General features: G+C 38.6%; 1 protein-coding gene across 3 annotated transcripts in view; it reads left to right on the top strand.

Moving 5' to 3' along the window:
* EPB41L4A (erythrocyte membrane protein band 4.1 like 4A) overlaps nucleotides 1-22033 on the top strand; it is a 255409-nt gene that overhangs the window by 133743 nt on the left and 99633 nt on the right. For all 3 annotated transcript variants that reach the window (XM_030326299.1, XM_030326289.1, XM_030326309.1), the window contains exons 3-6: nucleotides 4761-4812; nucleotides 11856-11934; nucleotides 19970-20067; nucleotides 21212-21332. In XM_030326299.1, the coding sequence (XP_030182159.1) occupies nucleotides 4761-4812; nucleotides 11856-11934; nucleotides 19970-20067; nucleotides 21212-21332 (350 nt within the window). The remainder of the gene's footprint in view (nucleotides 1-4760; nucleotides 4813-11855; nucleotides 11935-19969; nucleotides 20068-21211; nucleotides 21333-22033) is intronic.

Here is a 22033-nt window from a genome sequence, read left to right as displayed (position 1 = left end):
CCAAAGAGAATCAGCATTACAGCCAGTGTGAAATAAGATGCAGCAAAGTTTTTATTATTTTATGTTGTCCTTGCTTTATCTAAAAAATTTTAGGGCTTGTTGTACCGTTAGAACTCTAGGATTCTCCGAAAGAACAGTTGTCAGATGAAAGGTCGGACTGTGAATTTAATATATATCTTCTGAAGGTTAGGATATTGATTTACTGGATAGTGTTAGAGTTTTAAGATCTAATTCCAAGACTGTTACCTAGGAAATTGATGAAATTGAGACATTATCAGCCAAGGTGAATGAAAGACGCTCAGGGCATTTAGCCAAGACTGTCAGAGAGTAAGAAGGAACTTGGGCCTGTCTGTCATTTCTTCCCAGGTCACATAAATGCTGTTATTAGGATTGATAGGACTGAAGAGGTAAGAACACCTAACTTCTCGCCTCTTGTACCCTGGCAGGGGGCCAGAGCCAAAGAGGGCTACTGTCTTGACTCCTTAGTGACTGTGTCTTGGGGCTGTAGTCTGTTCGTATTGTCTTGTGTGAGGAAGCTGACAGTAGGAATTAGAGAGAGAGATGGTTCCATTTTGGTTAACTGGTACCATTCTACAAAGGAGGATCTAATCCAGCTTGTGAGGATATACAAATTACAGGATATAAATTTGAAATAGCAGGGTAAGGGGAAAGAAGGGGAAGAAAGTGATAGATTTTTCTAGAGAACGAACTGCTTAAATGTTGAGAGAGAACGAGAGATGAGGCTGTCTCTCCTTCTGACCATTGAGGTAGGCAAGTAGGCTTTACACCAAAGCGCAATTCAGAAAAGCCACTCTCTGCAGCCCAGCCCCACAGTGGACAGTGATCTGCTCTCTGCTCCTCCCTCCCCCCAACCCAGAGCAGATGGAAAGACTGGATGCACCTGTTCTCTTAGTGGAAGTCCTCTGTGAACGTTGGTTTCTTAGCTGAGTGTTTGTTAGCTATTGGGCAGCGCTGATTTCAATGCCATGCTTAGCTGTAAAGGACTTGGAGGAATACCTTCTATGTTGTCACTTAAAAATGCTTTAAGATTTTAGGGACAGCTGGGTGGCTCAGTTGGTTAAGCGTCCAACTTCAGCTCAGGTCATGATCTCACAGTCCGTGAGTTTGAGCCCCGCATCAGGCTCTGTGCTGACAGCTCAGAGCCTAGAGCCAGCTTTGGATTCTGTGTCTCCCTCTCTCTCTGCTCCTCCCCTACTCGTGCTCTAACTCTGTCTCTCAAAAATAAATAAACGTTAAAAAAATTTTTTAAAATGCTTTTAGATTTTAAAAATGTATTTGCTTTATGAGTTGCTGAGTTGGTAGACATCATCTTTATAAAAAGTTAAGGCTCTGTTCTCCATTTCTGTATTTTGGAAAAGTTTTTTATTCATGAACTGCTATTCAAAGTTTTTCTCTTCAGTGATGCCTTCCTACACTTAACCTGCAGAACTAGTGTTTTTAGTATATAATTTTGTCATCTCATACGTATTCATCTCGTATACATTATTATCTCACTTCGCATATTGTATTGTAATTCTATGTCTGTGTCTCTTGCTAGGTTGTGAGTGCCTCAGGGCTGAGTCTTTGTTACCCCATATGCCCCAGGATAGGGTCTGATATGACATAGAGCACATATAGTGGGTATTCCATAAATGTTGAATGAATAATATCCCAGTTTTAGAGCCTACATATGTTCTGAATGTAGGCCTCAAAACTGGAGTATCGTGTTCATTGGCAAATTCTTGTGCTCTTTTTACTTTTGGGTTATGGGGTAGCCGCCTGATGTGTTTTGTGGTGATCAGACACGTGCTATGTTTGATGGCTTTTTGATAATGAGCCGTGGCAAGGGCCATTATAGTATGACTCCTTGGTTCCAAGGTCATTTCTTTCTCTTGGTTGAGTGTAAGTGGGTTTTACATTTTAAGATGTTAGCTTGTGAAACTGGTGGCTCATGTTTATTATTTATGTTCTGGTGCATTTATCATCGTCTGACCTCTGTAACCCCTGGTTTCCATTTGAATCAAATAAGATTTGTGCACGGCGAGCGCTGGATTGACGCCTAGCATATCTAATGTGCACTGAGCTGATTGAACAGCATTTGACTGTCCTGATACCCTTTTTTTTTTTTTTTTGCTGCAGAATTGTAATTTCTAACTCATCTCAGAAGCTTCATTGTACTTTTTCACCACACAAATCTGATTGCTCTCAAAGAAAGAGATTTATTTTGAAATTATATAGATTATCATTGATGGGAGATTTTTGTCATGTTAATGAGTCTTTATTAGATTTAGTTAAAAGCTTCCTGTTTCTTGTGTTTTTTTTTTTTTTTTTTTTTTTTTTGTGACTTAAAAGCATCCTGGAAGGAAAGCAAAACCAAAAATGAATTAGTTTAAAGAATCTTTTTGTAAAGTTTGTTTTCTTGGGATGATGATGTTAGGAGGAGAGAACAGGAAGCTGTCCTCAAACTTCAGTTTCTTTTTAGTTTCAAGTTGAGATTAGACAGAAAACAGTAAGACCAGTGGCCCATTCCATCCCCTCCTTTCCTGTCCCAAGCACTTGGTAAGGCTTCATGTGTAGATGTGATGTAGGGCTGAAACTAAGACCTCATACTATGTGTGTCTTGAAATCTAGGGAAATGGAGAGAGCTTCTAATGGCCAGTAACCCTCAACAACTTCAGGTGGCTGACACCTTGATTTTGGCTTTGGAGCAGAGAAACTTTGCTCCAAGAAATCTAGAACTTGGAGATGATAAATGGACATTGTCATAAGCCTCTAAGTTTGTGATAAGTTGTTATGACAGCAATAGAAACCTAATGCAAGTGTTTATGGTTATTTGTGTGTGTTTTCCTTGGTTTTATCCTCTTTGGAAAAATCCAGGAATAGTCAAAACTTTTTATTAAACATGAATGGCAAGAAACATTCCATCCACCTGTTTCCATGTTATAGGAAGCATCCATAACTTTATATGCTTAGAGGGAAAGGGTCTGCTCTGTGTTCAACACACAGCTTAACATTTGGATTGATTGCACTCTATTTGGATAAATCAGCGTTTCCCTAGGATCCATTATTATAACACCAAAACCATATCTCCTTAGTAGTCACTGTGAGCTCTGAAAGCAGTTAACAGATCCTGGCCTCTGTTCCAAATGCCTTTATTTTAAAAGTGAGTGATTCTACACCTTTAAAAATTGAGAAATGATAAGGATCAGAATAATGAGAATTGTGTTACAAGTGACTACACTTACATATATTGGTTACTTTACCTTTTAAAAACATTGAAAAACAGTAATTGCTGTATGAGTGGAAAATCGTGAAGATGATACATACAGGGGATAGAGTTCAGTACTGTAATAAAATCATAATAATATGATTATGACATACATTTAGTGTGAATAATTGTTCTAGGAATAAGAGGTGAGGGGGTTGTATAAGATATTACAATTACACTGTATACTTACTGCTATTATTGTACAACAGATCAGGTACTTCTCCCCTCAGTGAAGGGGCAGGGAAAGGGGAACCCGGCAGGAAGATTCTCTTGGATCCTCCTGTGACCTGTGATTCCTGACCCAGAGGTGTCAGGAGAGTGTGAATGTTTTCACCATGGTAAACACAAAAGTGCTGGGAATAAAGTGGCTCAAGGTGAACCAGCTCCTACTCCCTGTTGTGAGAATTGCCTCTACATTGGGGAATGTGTGAAAATGGAAACTGGTCAGTTTGGCCCTTGGGACCTCCAACCCTTGACCCGCAGGGCACCGGAAGCCCTTCTGCTGTGCACTTCTATGGGAGACCCTGATGCTCCCCCCTGTGCTTTATTGCTTCTCCCTTGCTGTTCCCCCACATGGAGGGGCAGGGATAGAGGATTGTTCCTTTTTTTCTTTTTTTTAAGTGATTTTATTTCACAAAAGTAAGATTTAAGGAAGGCCTCTCACCAGGGCCAAAAATTCTCCTATTACTATCTAAATTTCTGTTCCTCAAAGATTAACTTGAATTCATAAACAAGTACCTTAGACTGGCTAAAGACATTTAATAAGAATTTGACCCTCAGACCTTAATAATAATCATCACTAGTATGTGCTGCATATTTAGTATGAACCAGGGACTATTCTAAAGACTTTAGGAATTCATGTATTTAATCCTCACAGCAAGCCTATGGAGAATGTTTGGAGAAGTCAAGTAACTTGTTCCAGGTTCCATGGTGATGATGAAGGAAGAGCCAGGACCAAATCCAGCTGGGTCTGCTCTGGGACTCGGACCCTCAGCCACTGTGCTGAGTTGCCTTTCCTGGATACTTGATAAGGATTTGATTTAATTTGTTTGCTTTCTTCCTAATATCTAGCAGTACTACCTGTAAGGGATGGGACCGCAAGTGAAGAGGGTGAGGGCATTTGAAAGAGAAATGGCTGTAGGGCGGTTGTGATGGGACTTTGGAAAGAGACTTGGGGAGCATTCTCTGCAGCCATTGTTTTCCTGCTCATCAGCATGTTGAAATTACTGACCTTATAATCAGCATGAGAACTTAACCAAGAACCTACAACTACTGTTTCTCTTCTCTGCTCCTCTCTGAACATCAACATCATTTTTCTTTTAGTGTTCTAGTCACAGAAAGCTCTTAAGTATATTTCTGTATATATGTAATAAGTTAAATATTTATTAAGCATTTAAATTTCATTTCAAATAACACTTGACAAATATTCTTAAAGTGAAGGCCAATGAAAAACAACTAATGTCTATAATCACCCTTTTTTTCCCCCTCACAGTATTGGCTGGATCCTGCAAAAACCCTTGCTGAACACAAAGAACTAATCAACAGTAGGTATTTAATGTTAATTTTTTTAAGGGGTGCCTTGAAAATTATACAATGTCTGTGATTAGTTGGATGCAGAGATATGCTTTAGTGCTACAGGAATGAGTACTAGTACTTGAGTACCAGAATATGGAAATGGGTGTTGTGTGCATTGCCAGACTCTGACTCCAAACCCCGATTAAATTTTTGGTTATAAAGAAACTGAGTGGATCTAAATATTGAATTTGGCTTGGGTATGCCTGTCCTTGACTTGTCAGTGATTTTTAAAATTTTCTTGTCTTTAAAATTTCACGTTAAAACGCAGAGAGGCATTGATTTGGAAGAAAAGGTGGACATCTGACCTTCTAAAGGGCTTGAGTTTCTTGGGTTAAGGAGTGGTTTTGTCATTCACACTCTTATTTGCTGAGGCAGTAATTAAGGACTGCCCTTATGTCCTGAAAGATTTCTATGACTGCAGAAAGGATCCATCTGTTTATAGGGGCTACCTTTTAGTTTTAGCAATTTGAATCTTATTAGGTAACTGAGAGTATAATTAAGGTTATACTTCATAACACAGATTTTTATTTATAAAAGTATATGCCCGCGTGCACATACATGCGATCCTTAAGTATGTGAAAGGGTAGTTATATTTTAATTATCCTTTTAAAAATATGATAAAATATATAACATAAAATGTACCATGTTAACCACTTTTGAGTGGCATTAAATACATTCATTGTGCAACCATTACTACTTTCTCCAAAAATTTTCCATCATCCCAAACTGAAACTTTGTACTCATTAAACTATTTTGCTTTAATGTGAAAATTATTTCTAATAACATGTAGTAGATTCATTGGGCCTGTATGACTCCCCATTCTGAATCTGTACTTCATGTGTTTATATAATGGCTTATTCATGGTGATAAAATTGGTCGCTTCACGGACCTGAAGGGCAGGAACAAAGCTGTGCCTCAGAAAGGAACTGGAAACTAGGAATTGCAAAACTATCAGGAACTCAGCAAGTACTATTTCTCTGAACATTAGCATCATTTTTGTTTCTCTCTGTTTATCCATGTCTATGGGGGAAGCCTCCACAGTTTCCAGGTTACAGCTGTAGCCACAGGCAGACTTGACTGGCTGTCTCTGAATGCAGGTCCCAGTTCTATGGGAGGGTACATCTGGCTAGCCCAGTTTGAGTCAGGAACTCACCTCAGTCTATTCGGCCATGTCTGGGCTTCTTCAAGGTCAATACAAACATAGCTGCTAGGGGGCATTCTGGATGAGATTGGGCAATGGTTTCAGAAACGTGGGCTTGGGGCCAGCCTGTGGGGGTGAGAAAGAACCCTCAAAATATATACCTTAGGTATCACCAAGTTCTGCCTACTCAGCCTACACAGGAGTAAGTCGTAATTCATAAGGGGTTCATGACTTGCCATGGGTGAGAAGCTAGTTGGTAGCAGGTCTGATTTCCAGTGCTTCTGTATTTCTAGTCCTCTTCCTGAATGAGCTGCCTACTAAAGGCCAAGAGGGGAGGGATGAGGATGCAAGGAGTGAGCTATGAATGCAGGCAACTTCCATGAGGTATCTGCATATAAATGGTGGGAGTGCCAATTTAAAAAGTGCCATCCTTCAGGATGTAGAAATCTGTACTTCCCTCCAAAATTCAGGTATAGTAATAAATATAGTAAATCTATCTTTTTGAACCAAATACTTAAAATAAATACCAGTTTAAAAATTAGAAAAATGTCAGGAATGATTATTTTAAAACAAACTCACAGGGTTTTTATTAATAAGTTGAGATTTCTATCCAAGTGGTGAAGAAAAGTGTAAATTATTTAGGGTACACTATTAGTGTTCCTAAGTACATTTGAAGTATTTATTTCTTCACATGGTATGAAATATTCTTTTTAAATATCTATAATCTGTATAATTGTTTTTTAATCCTAAATAAATATCTTCCTCTCAAAAATTTGATGCATAGTAAGAATAAAACACCGATAGTAAAGGAAGATGATATAACTAAAGAATACATAATCTTTATATTTCATCTCATGAAATAATTTAATAATTAATGAAGGAACATGGCTGTCATGCCTCAAGTAGATCAGTCAGAAAGAATGTCTGTAATAATGATGGAGTATTTGCTAATTACCAGGATTCTCATGGGTGAGTTTTGATTTTTCTTGATATTTCTTGATATTTCTCCTTCTCATTGAAGACTTACTATTATTAAAGGCCTTGAAATTAGTCACAAAAGGTATAGTAGAGGATTTCCATTTTCTTTTTTTTTTTTTTAATTTTTTTTTTTCAACGTTTATTTATTTTTGGGACAGAGAGAGACAGAGCATGAACAGGGAGGGGCAGAGAGAAAGGGAGACACAGAATCGGAAACAGGCTCCAGGCTCCGAGCCATCAGCCCAGAGCCTGACGCGGGGCTCGAACTCACGGACCGCGAGATCGTGACCTGGCTGAAGTCGGACGCTTAACCGACTGCGCCACCCAGGCGCCCCTACATGAATATTTCTTAAAGGTAGATTCTGTTGAAAGAGATTCAAGATAATAATAACTTAGGAGTTTTCTTCATCAGTGCCTAATATTTATAGTCAGTTGTAGAACAGGAAGTCAAAAAATATCTGATCAGATGTATCCTTGCTCCAGAGTGTCCATTTCCATAGCCTTAGATTGATCTATAAAACAGTGATGTGTGTGAAAGTATTTATTTGCTTACTCTGAAGGCATTATAATTCTTTTCCCTGAGAGGCTATCAGGAATAGTGGCCATAAAGCACTGAATTCTAGGTATTAGCAAACTTGGTTCTCAACCTTGTGATCTTGGCCATGTTGTTTACCACTTTGGATATTTACCTGTCTTCCCTATGTTACCAGGTAGTTTTGCAAAATCACATGCTTACGAAATGTTTTTATACATTATCAAATGCAGTCAAATAGTAGTGATGCCTTATATTTAGAACACAAACCATTTTATATGCAAGTGGGAAATAGCTGATTTGAGCCAAAAGTCCTTAAAGAAAATTTGCCAAAACTGAATGTTTTTAATTGTGTATTTTTTGAACTTCTGCTTAACTGCTCATCATTAAGCACGTTTGAAGCGGCGAGGCTTGGTCAGTAGGGTGTAATCTGTCACGTTGCAGAGAATAAAAGCAACTCTGGAATCTGGAATCTGGACAGGGCCTTCTTCCCTTCGTGCACTGTCTCCACAGCATCTGTGCTCCTCCCGGCCCCTAGATCCCAGCCCCCCGTGGCCTGCAGGCACAGGCGGACCCATCTGCTCAGCAACACAGAGCTGACTGACAGAGATGGATCAGCAGACGGTGGACTTCCTGGTTCTTCTAAATATTTAATAATCTGTGCCTCCCTGACATCGATGTTCAGGGGTAAAGGTGTATTTGTCAGAAATATAAACATAGTGATTAAGTGATCACAGAAATTAAACATATGGAATCAACTCTAATGCTAAAAAATTATAACAAAAAATTTTGAAATTCAGTTTTTAAAAAAGCTCTAGCTTAAGGAACAGCTTGTCCAGAAAGGCATAGATGAGGGGAGAGGAGCAAGGCCCTACTGTCGGTTAACTTCTGTATGCCAGGAACAGGGCTTCCACAGACACAGCACATGTGTGTCATGATAACAATAAATAGTAACAAAATTTGTATATTAAAAATGCATTATGACTTTTTGACCTGTTCAGCTTAACTTCCTTTCCCCAGCCTCTAAATTTGTCCCTTTTTTTCTACTCAGTAAAAATGAAAATAGACTGGGGTTACTTTGTGTCAGTTACACACTGTCAGAGACTTGGGGTCACAATATGTAAGTGGAAATATTTTTACTGACATGTATACTTGACATCCTTTTTTGTGTGGGAGAGCTTTTGTTGAAGAAAAAAATTAGAAATTATGACCACTGATTAATATACCAGGTAAGAAATACATTTTAAAACAGATTTAATATAAGATCTAGTTACTACACTGCACAGAAGTTTTGGAAACAGTACAGGTTAGATTCAGACCCTCTGAAATAGAGATATGTCTACTGAGAGCATAATATGATGTTTTTGGCACCCAGGGGGCTTGTGTTCTCTTTCACAATATGAATGCTGAATTATATTTTATGTTTCCCCATGTAAGTACAATTCCAGCTTTATTCCATATATATATATGATATTTGTGCACATTGTTTTTTGTTTTTTTGTTTTTTTGGTATTTGTGCACATTGTTCTTCTGTGTGTAGTAAATGACTGAGATGAGAAATGTCTTCTTAAATATATAAGAACACATTCTCAGGGGCGCCTGGGTGGGTTGGGTGTCTGACTCTTGATTTCAGCTCAGGTCTTGATCCCAGCGTCATGAGATTGAGCCCTGCACCAGGCTCCGTGCTAAGTGCGGAGCCTGCTTGAGATTCTGTCTCTTCCCCTCACTCTGCCCCTCCCCTGCTTGCTCTCTCTCTCTCAAAAAAAATTTTTTTTAATAAATAAATAAAATTAAAAAACCCACATTCTTAGATTCAGAAAAGTTTACGAATGAGACAAATATTGCTTATAATCCTACCACATAGCCTCACTGATGATCTTTTTTTTTTTTTTTTAAAGGTTAGAGAGACATATGGAAAGAAAATTATTAGTTTTTCTAAGAGTGGAATTTAAATGTTCTCACACACAAATAAAAAAAAGTAAATATGTAAATATGTGAAGGACAAATGTGTTATAGGCGAATCCTTTCATAATGTTTACATATAGCAAATCATCACATTGCACATTTTAAATGTGTTGCAATTTAATTTGTCAGTTATACCTCATGAAAGCTGTGGAAAAAAAGTTTCCAGTTCTGCTTCTCAAAGTTTGCCAGTGTCTTTTCTTGTGTATTCTTCTAGGGTGGAATACATATTTTCATAGATAATTTCTTCTTCACAAAAGGGATATTTCTGCCATCAGAAATAGATTAGAAATCTTTCCCAGTCAGCACATGGAGTTCTCCCTCTGCCCATTTAAACAGTTGCAGGGTGCCATATATACTTCCTGTGGTTGACATAAACGGTCCACCTGCTGCTAAGCATTTAAGTTTGGATACTATATCCGTTTATTTGTATCAGCTTTTTGCAGATGCATATTTTTGTACTTTTTGCAATAGTAATAGGTGGGTGGTTTAAAAACCATTTGTTTTATCATTAACTTTTCTTCATTATGAAGAAAAATACATGTATGTTGTAGAAAATGTGAAAATGGGAAAATTATGAATAAATAAAAACTGTGCATAACCTCACTAACCATAAATAAGAACTGGTAACATTCTGATATATTTGATCTTCTCTTTTTTTCCTGTGTTCATGAACACATAGATGTGTACCTACTTAGATACCAGTAGTTGTCCTACTGTTACATAATTCTCAATCCTATTTTTTATTTTAAATTTTCTTGGGTGTTTAAAAGTTCTTAGTATAATTTTTTTAATTTTATTTATTTCTAGAGAGAGTGAGCAAGTGTGTGCGTGGGGCAGGGGCAGAGAAAGGGAGAGAGAGAATCCCAAGCAGTCTCTGCACTGTCAGTGCAGAGCCTGGTGTGGAGCTTGATTCCAGGAACCACAAGATAATGGCTTGAGCTGAAATCAAGTCAGACGTTGAGCTGACTGAGCCCCTGGGGGGGCCCCATGAGTGTAATTTTTAAAACAACTTTATTGAGGTACCTTTAACATATAAAAATTATATAAATTTAAGGTGCACAGTTGAATGTTTCAATATATGAGCCGGGCACGGTGGCACCCGCCTGTAGTCCCAGCTACTCAGGAGGCTGAGGCAGGAGGATCGCTTGAGCCCAGGAGTTCTGGGCTATAGTGCGCTATGCCCATCGGGTGTCCGCACTAAGTTCGGCATCAATATGGTGACCTCCTGGGAGTGCGGGACCACCAGGTTGCCTAAGGAGGGGTGAACCAACCCAGGTTGGAAACGGATATATATGTATATATCATAAAAAGATCATCACAATCAAGTTAAATAACTTATCTATCACCTCTGCATAATTGCGTGCATGCGTGTGTGTGTGTGTGTGTGTGTGTGTGTGTTTGCATGTTATCATTAACTGTAGACACCATGCTGTTCATTAGATCCCCAGAACTCACTCATCTAGCATAACTGAAACTTTGTACCCTTTGGCCAACATCTCCTCATTTCTCCCTCCCAGATTCCCTGGCTACCACCATTTTACTCTCTGCATCTATGTATGTGACTATTTTAGATTCCATATATAAGTGAGATCAGGCAGTATTATTTTTTCTCTGTGTCTGGCTTATTTCACCTTGCATAGTGTTCTCCAGGTTCATCCATGTTGTCTCAAATGAGAAGATTTCTTTCTTTTTTATGGCTGAATAATATTCCTGTGTGTGTGTGTGTGTGTGTGTGTGTGTGTGTGTGTGTGTGATGTGATGTGATATATGTAGATAGTATCCATTAGTTCACTGATGGACACTTACGTTGCTTCTATATCTTAGCTATTATGATTAATGCTGCAATGAACATGGGAGAGCACATACATCCCCGAGATCCTCATTTCATTTCCTTTGGATAAATACACAGTAGTGGGATTGCTGGATCGTGTTGTAATTCTCTTTTTAATTTTCTGAGGATTTACCTACTGTTTTCCATAATGGCTGAACCAATTTACATTCCTAGCAACAGTATACAAGGGTTCCCTTTTGTCCATATCCTCACCAACACTTTTGTCCTATTGCTAATTGCCATTCTTACAGGCGTCTGGTGATATCTCATGGTTTTGATTTGCATTTCCCTGATGATTGGTGATGTTGAGTATCTTTTCATGTGTCTGTTGGGCATTTGTATGTCTTCTTTAGAAAAATGTCTATTCTGGTCCTTTTCCCATTTTTAAATTGGTTTGTTTTTTGCTATTGACTTGTAGGGGTTCCTCATGTATTTTGGGTATTAGCCCCTTATTGAATATGCAGTTTGCAAATATTTTTGGTGAGTGTAATTTTTAATAGTTGTATTATATTACACTTCTACTTTGACTAATTTTTAATATGAAATTTAACTTTTCTTATTTTAGCTGGACCTCCATATACTTTGTATTTTGGTATTAAATTCTATGCTGAAGATCCATGTAAGCTTAAAGAAGAAATAACCAGGTATAGTATTGACTTTGCTTTTGAACAATTCATGTATGGCATATACAGAGGGCTTTATTTAATACAAACTGGGGTCAAACATTTGGATATGTGTCTACCTTGTTTTGTAATGCATCTCCACTGAGAGTTAAATTTAAACTAGCATTGCATGAGGAAGATCAGTGTCTGATGATAGATGTGTGTGAACAATGGCATGAACCCGGGTGACATGATGATAGATTTTGCATCTGCTGTGATGGGATATTTCTGTATCATTATTGTGAAGACTGCATTTGGCCTTTGTAGTCAGTAGCCGTTTGAACTGTGTAAAAGAAGGATATTTTGATACTCAGTTTGCATATGTAAATACAAATTTGAAGAGCCAGTTATTTCTTTTTATTTGGTTATAGCTTAAATGTGAGTTGTCCAGGGCTTTTGTTTATCTCCACAGGAAATGAAAAGATAATTGCTTTCAGTATAAAGGAGAAAAACAACAACAACAACAACAACAGGGTTTCACAGTGTATTCTTTCACCTTTGTCATCAAATATTTTATTTCAGTTATGGCACAATTTCCAGTTGGTATTGATTATATTATTAAAAATAGTCCATGCCAACATTTGAAAGTGGCTTATAAAGAGCAGGCAGTAGTGTTAGGTTTTCACTGAACTCCACTAGACTGTATGTGGTAGCAAACAAAAGCATTTTCCCTGACTTAACTCTAAGTGGTCAGCTTTCTTAGTGAACCCGTATCACTGGCTCAAGGAAAGCTGAATGCGTTATTCAAAACCTTGGAAATTGTGTCTTTGATAACGAAGGTGGTCTGTGGTTTTGTTCCTATTCCATCCTTTCATGGTTTTCCTTAGATTCTTTTGTCTTGATTCTGGACTGCACTCAGAAGAGTGAGAAAAGAGGAGGCGAAGTGGACCTTTCCTGTGCTTCTCTGGAGTGCTGTAATTAGGCCTCATTTTTAGAACTGTGCCAAGCTTCATTCACATCTTCCATCTCCACTTTATAAACGACCACTTTTAAAGGAGGGCTGTCCTGTGAGGCCTTCCAGGAGCACACCTCTATGGGGGAAGGGCCGTTGTGTTGGGAAGGAATTAAGGAGAGGGGTCATATTTACATTAGAGCTTCGTGAATAATCTTTGCAGTTGAGGGATTTCTGAGTTATGGGCTCATGGGGAAACTGAGTCCAAGTGGTAAACACACACAAAGGCACACACACCCATGTTTGTAACTTATTAGGAAATTGCAAGGAAATAACATTTTATGAAAATACCAGGAAAGTCCTTCATTTTGAGGTTGTCAGTAACCTCTCTGTGCCTCACTTTCCTCAACTGTAAATTGGAGATATACCTGTCTCATAAGGTTTTGTAAGCATGAAATGGTGTACTAAAAATAATGTAAAGCTTGTGTTAGTTGGCTGCGTTTGGTCAGTAAGTGCTTGATAAATGGTAGCACTTACTATTTCATTCTCTCCTCGCTCCAGCAGGTCAGTGGAGTTACATCTTGAATGAGGGTTGGGTTCCAAAAGATACTCGATTTATTATTCATAAGGAAAGAAATGGGTGTTTTAGAATGCATTATTTTAAACCTGTTCACCTAATATTATGAACAGAAATTTCCCTTCATAATCTACTACCAGCTCGTGAGCAGAATGTATAGATTTGTGGGTAACGTACAACCTCACAACATATTCCCTGCAATCTTCTTTTCCTCACATATTAGACCAGATCATGTAGCTAAGAACCAGATTACAGAGTTGGCTTCCAGCTAGTAGCCATGACCTAAAATAATTTATTTTTATTGCCCAGAGCATATAGTTGAGCTTAGGTAAGTTTAATATGACTCAATATGATATCACTACATACTGATTTTTAGAATGTCCTAAAGATTAAGTCATTAATTTGCATGAATAGGTTCATTTAAATGGATAGGCATCATGGACCTTACAAAGGGAGTCAGTTGCATGAGATGATTTTGGCAAAAGTGAAACTAAAACCCAAACCCCAAATCTCCCAATATATGCTATTAAAGGAAAAGTATACTTAGGTCAGCATTTGCAAGTTGAACATTTATCTTGCTTCAATTCTCTGGAAAACTCTTCCAGCCTACTGTGTATTGGCTCTTGGGTTGTTCGTAAGTTTTGACATGAAAATTAATGTTATCTAAAGTCTCTTCTCTTCATCGGCTCTTTAGATAATTTGTGTCCTCATGGTATCTGTTAAGCTTATTTTTAATCCTGATTCAAAATATTACAACAGCCTTCCACATATTCTGGATCATTTATAGCTCTGTATCCCCTGCACACTTGATAAGCATAACACACATTTTGGTTAAGAAGACAGGCTTTGGAATTAGATAGGCTGAGGTTTGCATCCTTGCTCTGCCACTCACTAGCTGTGTAAATTTGAGAAAACTATGTAACCTTTTAAAGTCTCCGTTTTCTCATCTGCAAAAACGAATTAAAGTATTTTTTCAGAAAGACAATGAAAGGAATATATAAGATGATATACAGGCCAAGTACTGACCCTAACACAAAAATATAATGTTCCATAGATGATAGGGGTAGTTGAAGTAAAAATAATGATAAGTACTTTATGTTTTCAAATTACTGATTAAGAAATTAGGGAGGAAAAGACCAGCTTGGATTGGAGCCCTGAGATGGGTCTTCCAGCTTAAAGTCAGTCCACTAGTCACAACTTTCTGGGTATAGTTGTTCATTTAATTATGAATCCTCCTACGTCTGCCCTCTTGCCTACATTTCTTGAATTTGTGTGTAAGGACAGAACTCACTCATTCAGCTACCATCATTTAATAACTACATGGAGCACTGTGTCTAGTGCCCTGAGTACCAAGGAGATTCAGTAGTGACCCAAGAGAGAATTTCAGCCTTGCAGAGAGGGAGGACAGAGAGACTGTCTACTGCTTTGCTGGACGACCCTATCTGTGATGTCGCTGGAAGCTTTCTGAACCTTCAAGGATCTAAGAACAGTTTCTAAAAAAGAAAACAATGTTCCAAATGACTCGTTCATAATGGACACTCTTTAACTTCTAAACATAGGTATTTGGGGGCGCCTAGGTGGCTCAGTCGGTTGAATGTCCAGCTTCGGCTCAGGTCATGATCTCATGGTTTGTGAGTTTGAGCCCCGTGTCGGGTTCTGTGCTGACAGCTCTGAGCCTGGAGCCTATTTCGGAATCTGTGTCTCTCTCTTTCTGCTCTTCCCCTGCTTGTGCTCTCTTTCTCTCTCTTGAAAATAAACATTAAAAATTTTTTTTAACATAGGTATTTGATTTTTTAATTTTGTTTTGTAATGTTTTAGAGCAGCCTTTGGAGACTGACATTAAGCTTATTTTTTTTTAATTTTATTATTTTCATATGGAAATTCCTATTTTTCACTTTGTGAATATTAGTTTGTTTTAGCTTCTTTACCAGCTGAATGGCCTGAAACTACATGTTCATGTCCAGAGTTTCTGTCCCCTCTAAGTGAGGATAAGGGTTTTCGATACAACACAGTTGAGACAAGGGTCACATTCTGGGATGGATGCAAAAGAAATCTGTGAACCTTAAAGGATTATACAAATGTAAGGTGATATTATTGCTACTTGTTCCTGTATTGTAATCATCAGTTTTATACTTTTGAGATGGAAGTGTTATTCCTGATTTTGCCCCTTTTTCTTGAGAATCAATGTGTGCTTCCTCTACTATTTTTCTCCTTATTAAGCAATACATGCCATTTTCCCCTGCAATGTTCAATATTTTGTGTATCATAAACATTTCCCTCTGTCCTTCACAGTGAAGTTTTATCTGAAATGATTAGGCTCTTATCACATGCTAGGTTCCCTCTGTGTGGGAGGCAGAAAACAATCCTGCTTCCCTGTAGGTAGCTACTCTCCTCTTAGATTCTTCAGTGTCAAATTCACCTGGCACTGAAATCAGACTTCTCCCTGTCCCCAGATTGCTGTTTTCTCACCGGGTCCTAAGTCGCTGGAAGGTGTGCTTCAGGCGTGTTGGTGTAAGCATCTTGGGCCACTGAATTTCAGGGAACCTTGCGTTTGGGCTCTGGAAAGAATGGGGTGTCTCTGCCCCTTCTTGAAGCAAACCTCTGATACTTGCTAAGTTCTTAATGGTGCTCAACAGCTTGTACATCGTTGGTGTCAGCTCAGCTCTTTGCAGTGAATGTCAGATAAGCAGAAAACTGTGAAGCCAATATTTTAAGCCCTTCACTTGTGTTGTACTGGGAGTAGTGCGGTAACTGTGGACAGGGTGGAAGACCCAGCTTTTTTACCCCAGGGCTCATGATCTAGCTAGGAAGACAGTGTGTATACACCAAGATATTAATTTACATGAAAATATAACCAATACCTGCTTTAAGAAGCCTTTTCTTTGCACCAGAATGCCTGGAAAGCTTCCTTATTAAGTGGATCGTCTTTAATGAGTGTTCCATTTTTCTCCAATAGGGGTATAGTATAACCAGGGTCACAGTAGAGTTGATCATCAAAACCCTCACACTTTGGAGAATGATGAGAAGAGCTGTTAATAGTTATACATGTATAACAGGCATAAAGAAGATCTGTCCTAGGCAAACTGGCATACAGTTTCCCCCTAATTAAAACTACAGATAAAAAAGATTCAAGCATCCAATCATAGCCTTAAGCAGAGTAACAGAGGGAAAGACTCACCAACTCTAAATTTGTGATTTAAATAAAATATTAAATGCACACTAAGTCCCATAAAATCGACAAAATAAGTTATATGCAGTTAGTTAAAAATAGGCCCTGACATAATGATAAAATATTTGTTTAGTATATGAAAATATGATTCTACTGTATCATGAATTTGTCGTATAAAAAACTGATATGATGCTTGCTGTGATAAAGATTAAGCAAATTCTTAATTAAAAATAGTTTACTTGTCTTTTGATTTTAGTGGATTTTTCTTTAATGCAATGACTTAAAGATCCCTGGTATCTTTAAAAGGCAGGCTGTCCAGAGAAGTTTGAACAGATGTCCTTTTTTCTTTTTCTTTGTGAATTTCTCAGAGACAGCAAAGAGTGTTCAGTTTTTTCCATTTCAGCCATCTGTCTACCTATTCATTTGTATATCTATCCATCAAGTCAACATTTATTGAGCAATTACTATGTGCCAGACCTATATACTGAGACTACAGTCACTGATGGGATATGGTCCATTTCTTTGTATCTGTTTGTCTTTCTCTCAGTTTCAGTTCTTTGTGTTTTCATCCCCCTCTGTTTCTCTTTCCTCTTCTCTTTGAAGCAAACTCTTGTGGGATTAGGTTCCTCTGTTTCTGTATTTGGCAAGCGATTTGACTGTTCAGTCAGATGTTATAAAAGTCTTAATAGAACAAGACAAATATGCATCTGTGACCCATTTCCTTAAAAAAAAAAAAAACACTTCAGGAAAAGAAATTCCAAGTTAACAATAGAGAGAGTGTAGCTAAATAAATGTTAATTTCCAACAAGCAGTAGTAATTCTAGCAAAATGTGTCTTCAGTATATAAGCTTTTGTATTTAAGTTCTGCTAATAGTACTTTACTCTGCTTTTTTCCTCCTCAAGGGGAGGATAGATGATTATAACAAAGTGGATGTGATATCCAAGATGAGCATTCAGGGCATGGGGAGTAGTTAAGTAGGGCTAGAAAAGTAAACGCAAGTTAGGGAGTAGAGATAGTCATTGGTTAATGGCAAGAAATTTTGGCTCAAGAAGCACAAGTCTTCCGAGGATTTTTTTTAAACTGGTTGTAGTTTATTTTTCTCTTGGTGCAAGCCACCGGGTTGCAGAGTGTCAGGAAGGCTTGAGTGTGGCTTGGAGAGTAAAGAGTGGGGTTCTCTCAACTTCCTTTTTGCTGTTTTGCTGTAGAAGAACCCAACCACTTTTGCTGGCTGCAGCTTGCCTAGTAGTGGGTAGCAGAGGGGAGGGAAGGGCTCTGATGAGCCCAGCACCTCCTGAAGCCTGCTGGCTGCTGGTGGCCACCCAGGACTGGGGCCCGATGTTGGCCTTGTCAGGCTGGCCACCAGGTTGCCTCCTCCTGGCTTCCAGAGCCAGGTCACAAGTATTAGTGCCGCTGGAGGCCTGGGGGAGATTCTGAGCATTCTGGGGACTCCCAACACTGTAGCCATGGACTGGAGCCGTGGACTTGGTGAAAAAGAAGCTTGCCTACCAGGATTTGGGTTGGTGTTGGGGAGACCCGGGTGGTGAGGCGTGGCTTCTCCAGGATGCCCTGCATTTCCCAGGAGCTGTTATTGGACATGGAACCTTGGTGGCACCGGAAATAATTGTGGGTGGCCAGGAGAGAGCCATTGGAGGGGATGACTGCTGTGTTGTCACTTGTGGGCCTGTGGAAACCAGTGCAGCCACCTCTTGTGGGCCTTGGTGCATGATCACCAGTGGCAGGGGTGCAGATGGGGACCCTAGGCCATAGAGCCCATTTGCAAAGGAGACTGAGGCAGGCCACTCCAAGACTGAGGCCTGCATGTCACAAACTCTCTTAAGGATCTGAATTTTATTCTGAAAGCAAAATGAAATTTTTTAAAGGTCTTATTTTTTCCAGGGAGTGATATGATCCTATTTTTCTGTTAAGAATTTCATCTACTTTTCGGGAAGGTTGTTTGGAAGGGAGATAAGTGTGAATGTTGGCAGAGCACTGAAGGTTTCAGAAATCGGGTGGATAGTGACCTGGAGTGGATTCCAAAAGACAACAGATTTAGTGACTGAATGCACATGCCAGGGTTGCACATTGTTGGTAGGTTTCTCTTACTTGGATATATGGAGACTGTGGTGCTGTTTACTAAAATGGGAATTCAGGAAACACAAGGTGTTAAGAACATTATCTCTTAAGCTTGTGGATGCAATCAAACTTGGTCCAGTCTTCTAGAAATAATCAGAGTAGTATCTAACATTTGGATTCCCTCACTATGGCCTTTGGTTGTGAGCATTTGGAGAAAAGAAACTTAATACAGCTGACTTTTATAATTCATTTCCTTTGCCCCTTTCCTGTCCTTCCCAGTGACATCAAGAGTTGGCTTGCAAAGAAAGAGAAATTACAAAGGACACAGCCTGGTGCATGAGTGTGTGAATGCATGCTGCATTGTAGGTAATGGTGGCTGAGGACGGTGTTGATGGTTCATTGTATTGGTTCATGTATCTCTGGCTTCTCTCACCCTCACTCCACAGGCAGAAAGACTGGATGGGGGAGAGAAGGAGGGCAAGCCAGCCAAAGTTGCATAGCATCCTGATTAAGAGGTTCTAGAGTCGTATTGCCTGGGTTCCAGTTCTGGCTCTGCTGCTTAACTAGTTGTGACATCTTGGATGAGATACTTGACTTCATCTCTTTGTGTCTATTAGTTACTTCATTCTGCAAAATGGAGACAATAATAGTACTGGCCCTATTTTAAAGTCTTAACATAAATTACTGTATGTAAAACACTTAGAATGAGTTACTAGATTAACAGTATTTGGGACAGTGGGTGGCACTATTCTAACAGGTTCTTTTAGGCAAATGGAATGAACAAAGCCATAGATAATGGGCATGAGAATTGATGGAATTGCACCATAATGACCTTTTTATCCTGTACCCATGGTTTTAGACCCTGTAGGTAACACATCATAAAGGTTGTTCCTACCAGTAAGACCGTGTCATAGTTGTAGTGGCAGTGGCATTAATGAGAATGGTGAGAGTAGCTTTTATGTAACTTCCACATTGACCTCATGAGGTGTAGATACTTCTCTGTCCCAGCTCTGCAGGTGCAGAGTCTGGCTGCTGGAGAGGGTCAGTAGCTGCCCAGATGAATACTGGAGCTGGGAAGCAATCCATCCAGTCTCACTTGAGAGCCTACACTTTTGAGCCACTACCCTGTATTGCTTATGTGTGTTTAAATAGTTCCTGTTCACTCAACAGCCCCCTCATAAAAGCACAGAAGTGGCTTTATTTTCCTTCAAGGTGATTGGCTGTTGCTGTGATTATCAGAGACTGAAACTTCAGGTCTGGGTAGTGTAAGATATCATTAATCTCTTTTTTCCATTTCTCTTTTAGATATCAGTTTTTCTTGCAGGTGAAGCAAGATGTCCTTCAGGGCCGGTTGCCCTGCCCTGTCAACATCGCTGCTCAGCTGGGAGCGTATGCCATCCAGTGTAGGTTCCACTAAAGCATATTGAGAAAAAAAATGTGAATGTTTCTTTTTAAGCAAGTTTAGGTACTAAAGTTCTTCTTATCAAGTGATATTTTCCTAAAAAAATATTTAGTCAAAATTCAAGTTTTAATCAGTGTTTTCTCAGAAGAGTTAAAAGTGAAACCAGTTACATATCCCTTGTCACATTGGAGTTTTAGTCACAGGAACAGCATTGATTCTTAATTAGGTGGAGTGTCTGAAAAGCCCTTCTAGTCTACATCCCACCTGAGTTTTATTGATCCCCTCAAGCTGTTTTGTCTCAGAGATCACATTGCTCCCAGGCAGCTGTTGTGAAGATTCCATGTGGTCAGATGCCAGTGACCGTTCAGGGTGTGGCACACATTTGTCACTCATTGCGCTTCAGCTCTTGGCATCAATATGGCAACCATGTGGGGGAAGCTCCACACTGCGTTGTCATTTTGGAGGCTGAGGATGTTTCCACTTACAAATACTGAGTCCTTTCTAAGAGTGAAGCCAGGGATGGGGGCAATGAGACAGCATTTTCCTTGCCTTTATGGCATTTCCAGTTCAGAGATGGTGTGGAAAAAAATGTCCTAGGAAAAATGGCACATAGTTGAACTGGGTTGGACTTGGAAGGTGGATTAACATAGGGAGGAAAACTTTAATAAATGTAATATGATGAGCTTCTGGTTTGATTTTGCTTCTTTGTATAAACTAATATACAGCATTATGTTAAATTTCCCTGACTGCTGTTTGGGGCATATACATTTTGATTCATATACTCTTGATGCCTTTTTCTGAGAGGATATGTTGACATCATCATTGTTTTTTGCCTCTAGCTTTTCTAATATATGCACAATAAATTCTATTTATGCCATTTTATTTCATGCAACCTGGTAAGAATAATTGAAATGAAAATGATAATTATAGTCTTTCCGAAAGCAAAAATATAGAACTTATGTTCTTAAGACAAGATTTTATTTATACCGTTCATATATACTCACCAGTTGTTTTTTATTAAAATTAGTTATGTATGAATTTATTAATAAGACATTTGAAGAAAATTTTTTGGCATGATAGGAATATTTTTGAGTATTTTTAGGAATATTGTTCTAAAGTGGAAAAAAATACAATTTGTTTTTTAGCTGAGCTTGGAGATTACGACCCATATAAGCATACTGCAGGTTATGTGTCAGAGTACCGGTTTGTTCCTGATCAGAAGGAAGAACTTGAAGAAGCCATAGAAAGGATTCATAAAACTTTAATGTAAGAATCACATTTTATTAACTATAGTCAACATGCTGTACATTAGATCCCCAATACTTCATTTTATAACCAAAAGTTTATATTCTTTAGTCAGCATCTCCCCATTTCCCCCATCCCCAGTCCCTGTCAACCACCATTGTAGTCTTTGTTTCTATGAGATTGGCTTTATCAGATTCCACTTCAAATGCTCTCGTAGTGTTTGTCTTTCTCTGTCTTATTTCACTTTGAGTAATGCCCTCAAGAACCATCAATATACTTGAGAGTTGCTAAGAGAGTAGATCTTAAATGTTCTTACCACACGAGAAAGAAATGTAATCATGTGACAAAATGAGGGTGTTAGCTAACCCTATGTTGGTAGTCATTTTGCAATATATAAGTGTATCAAATCAATACATTATACTCCTTAAAATTGCACAGTGTTGTATATTTGATATACAACCAAAGCTAGAAAAAAAATCATGTCTTATGTTACATCATCCATTAAGTATCATCTTTTGCTCTTGGTAGTCTTAAGAAAAGTTTCTAGAATGATAAATTCTTCACATATGCCTTGAACATTCTAGTATTTTTTTCTTTTAAGTTTTTTTTTTACTGCTTATAACACTGAAATGCTCATAGAAAACCCAAGTAACTTTAAAAATGTAAAGGAGAGAGTAAATTTCAAAACCTAACATCAATGTATTTTTGATTAATGGCCTTCC

This window comes from Lynx canadensis, chromosome A1 (genome assembly GCF_007474595.2).
Source record: "Lynx canadensis isolate LIC74 chromosome A1, mLynCan4.pri.v2, whole genome shotgun sequence".
Taxonomy (NCBI): Eukaryota; Metazoa; Chordata; class Mammalia; order Carnivora; family Felidae; genus Lynx; species Lynx canadensis.
This window is presented reverse-complemented; position numbering and strand designations above follow the sequence as displayed.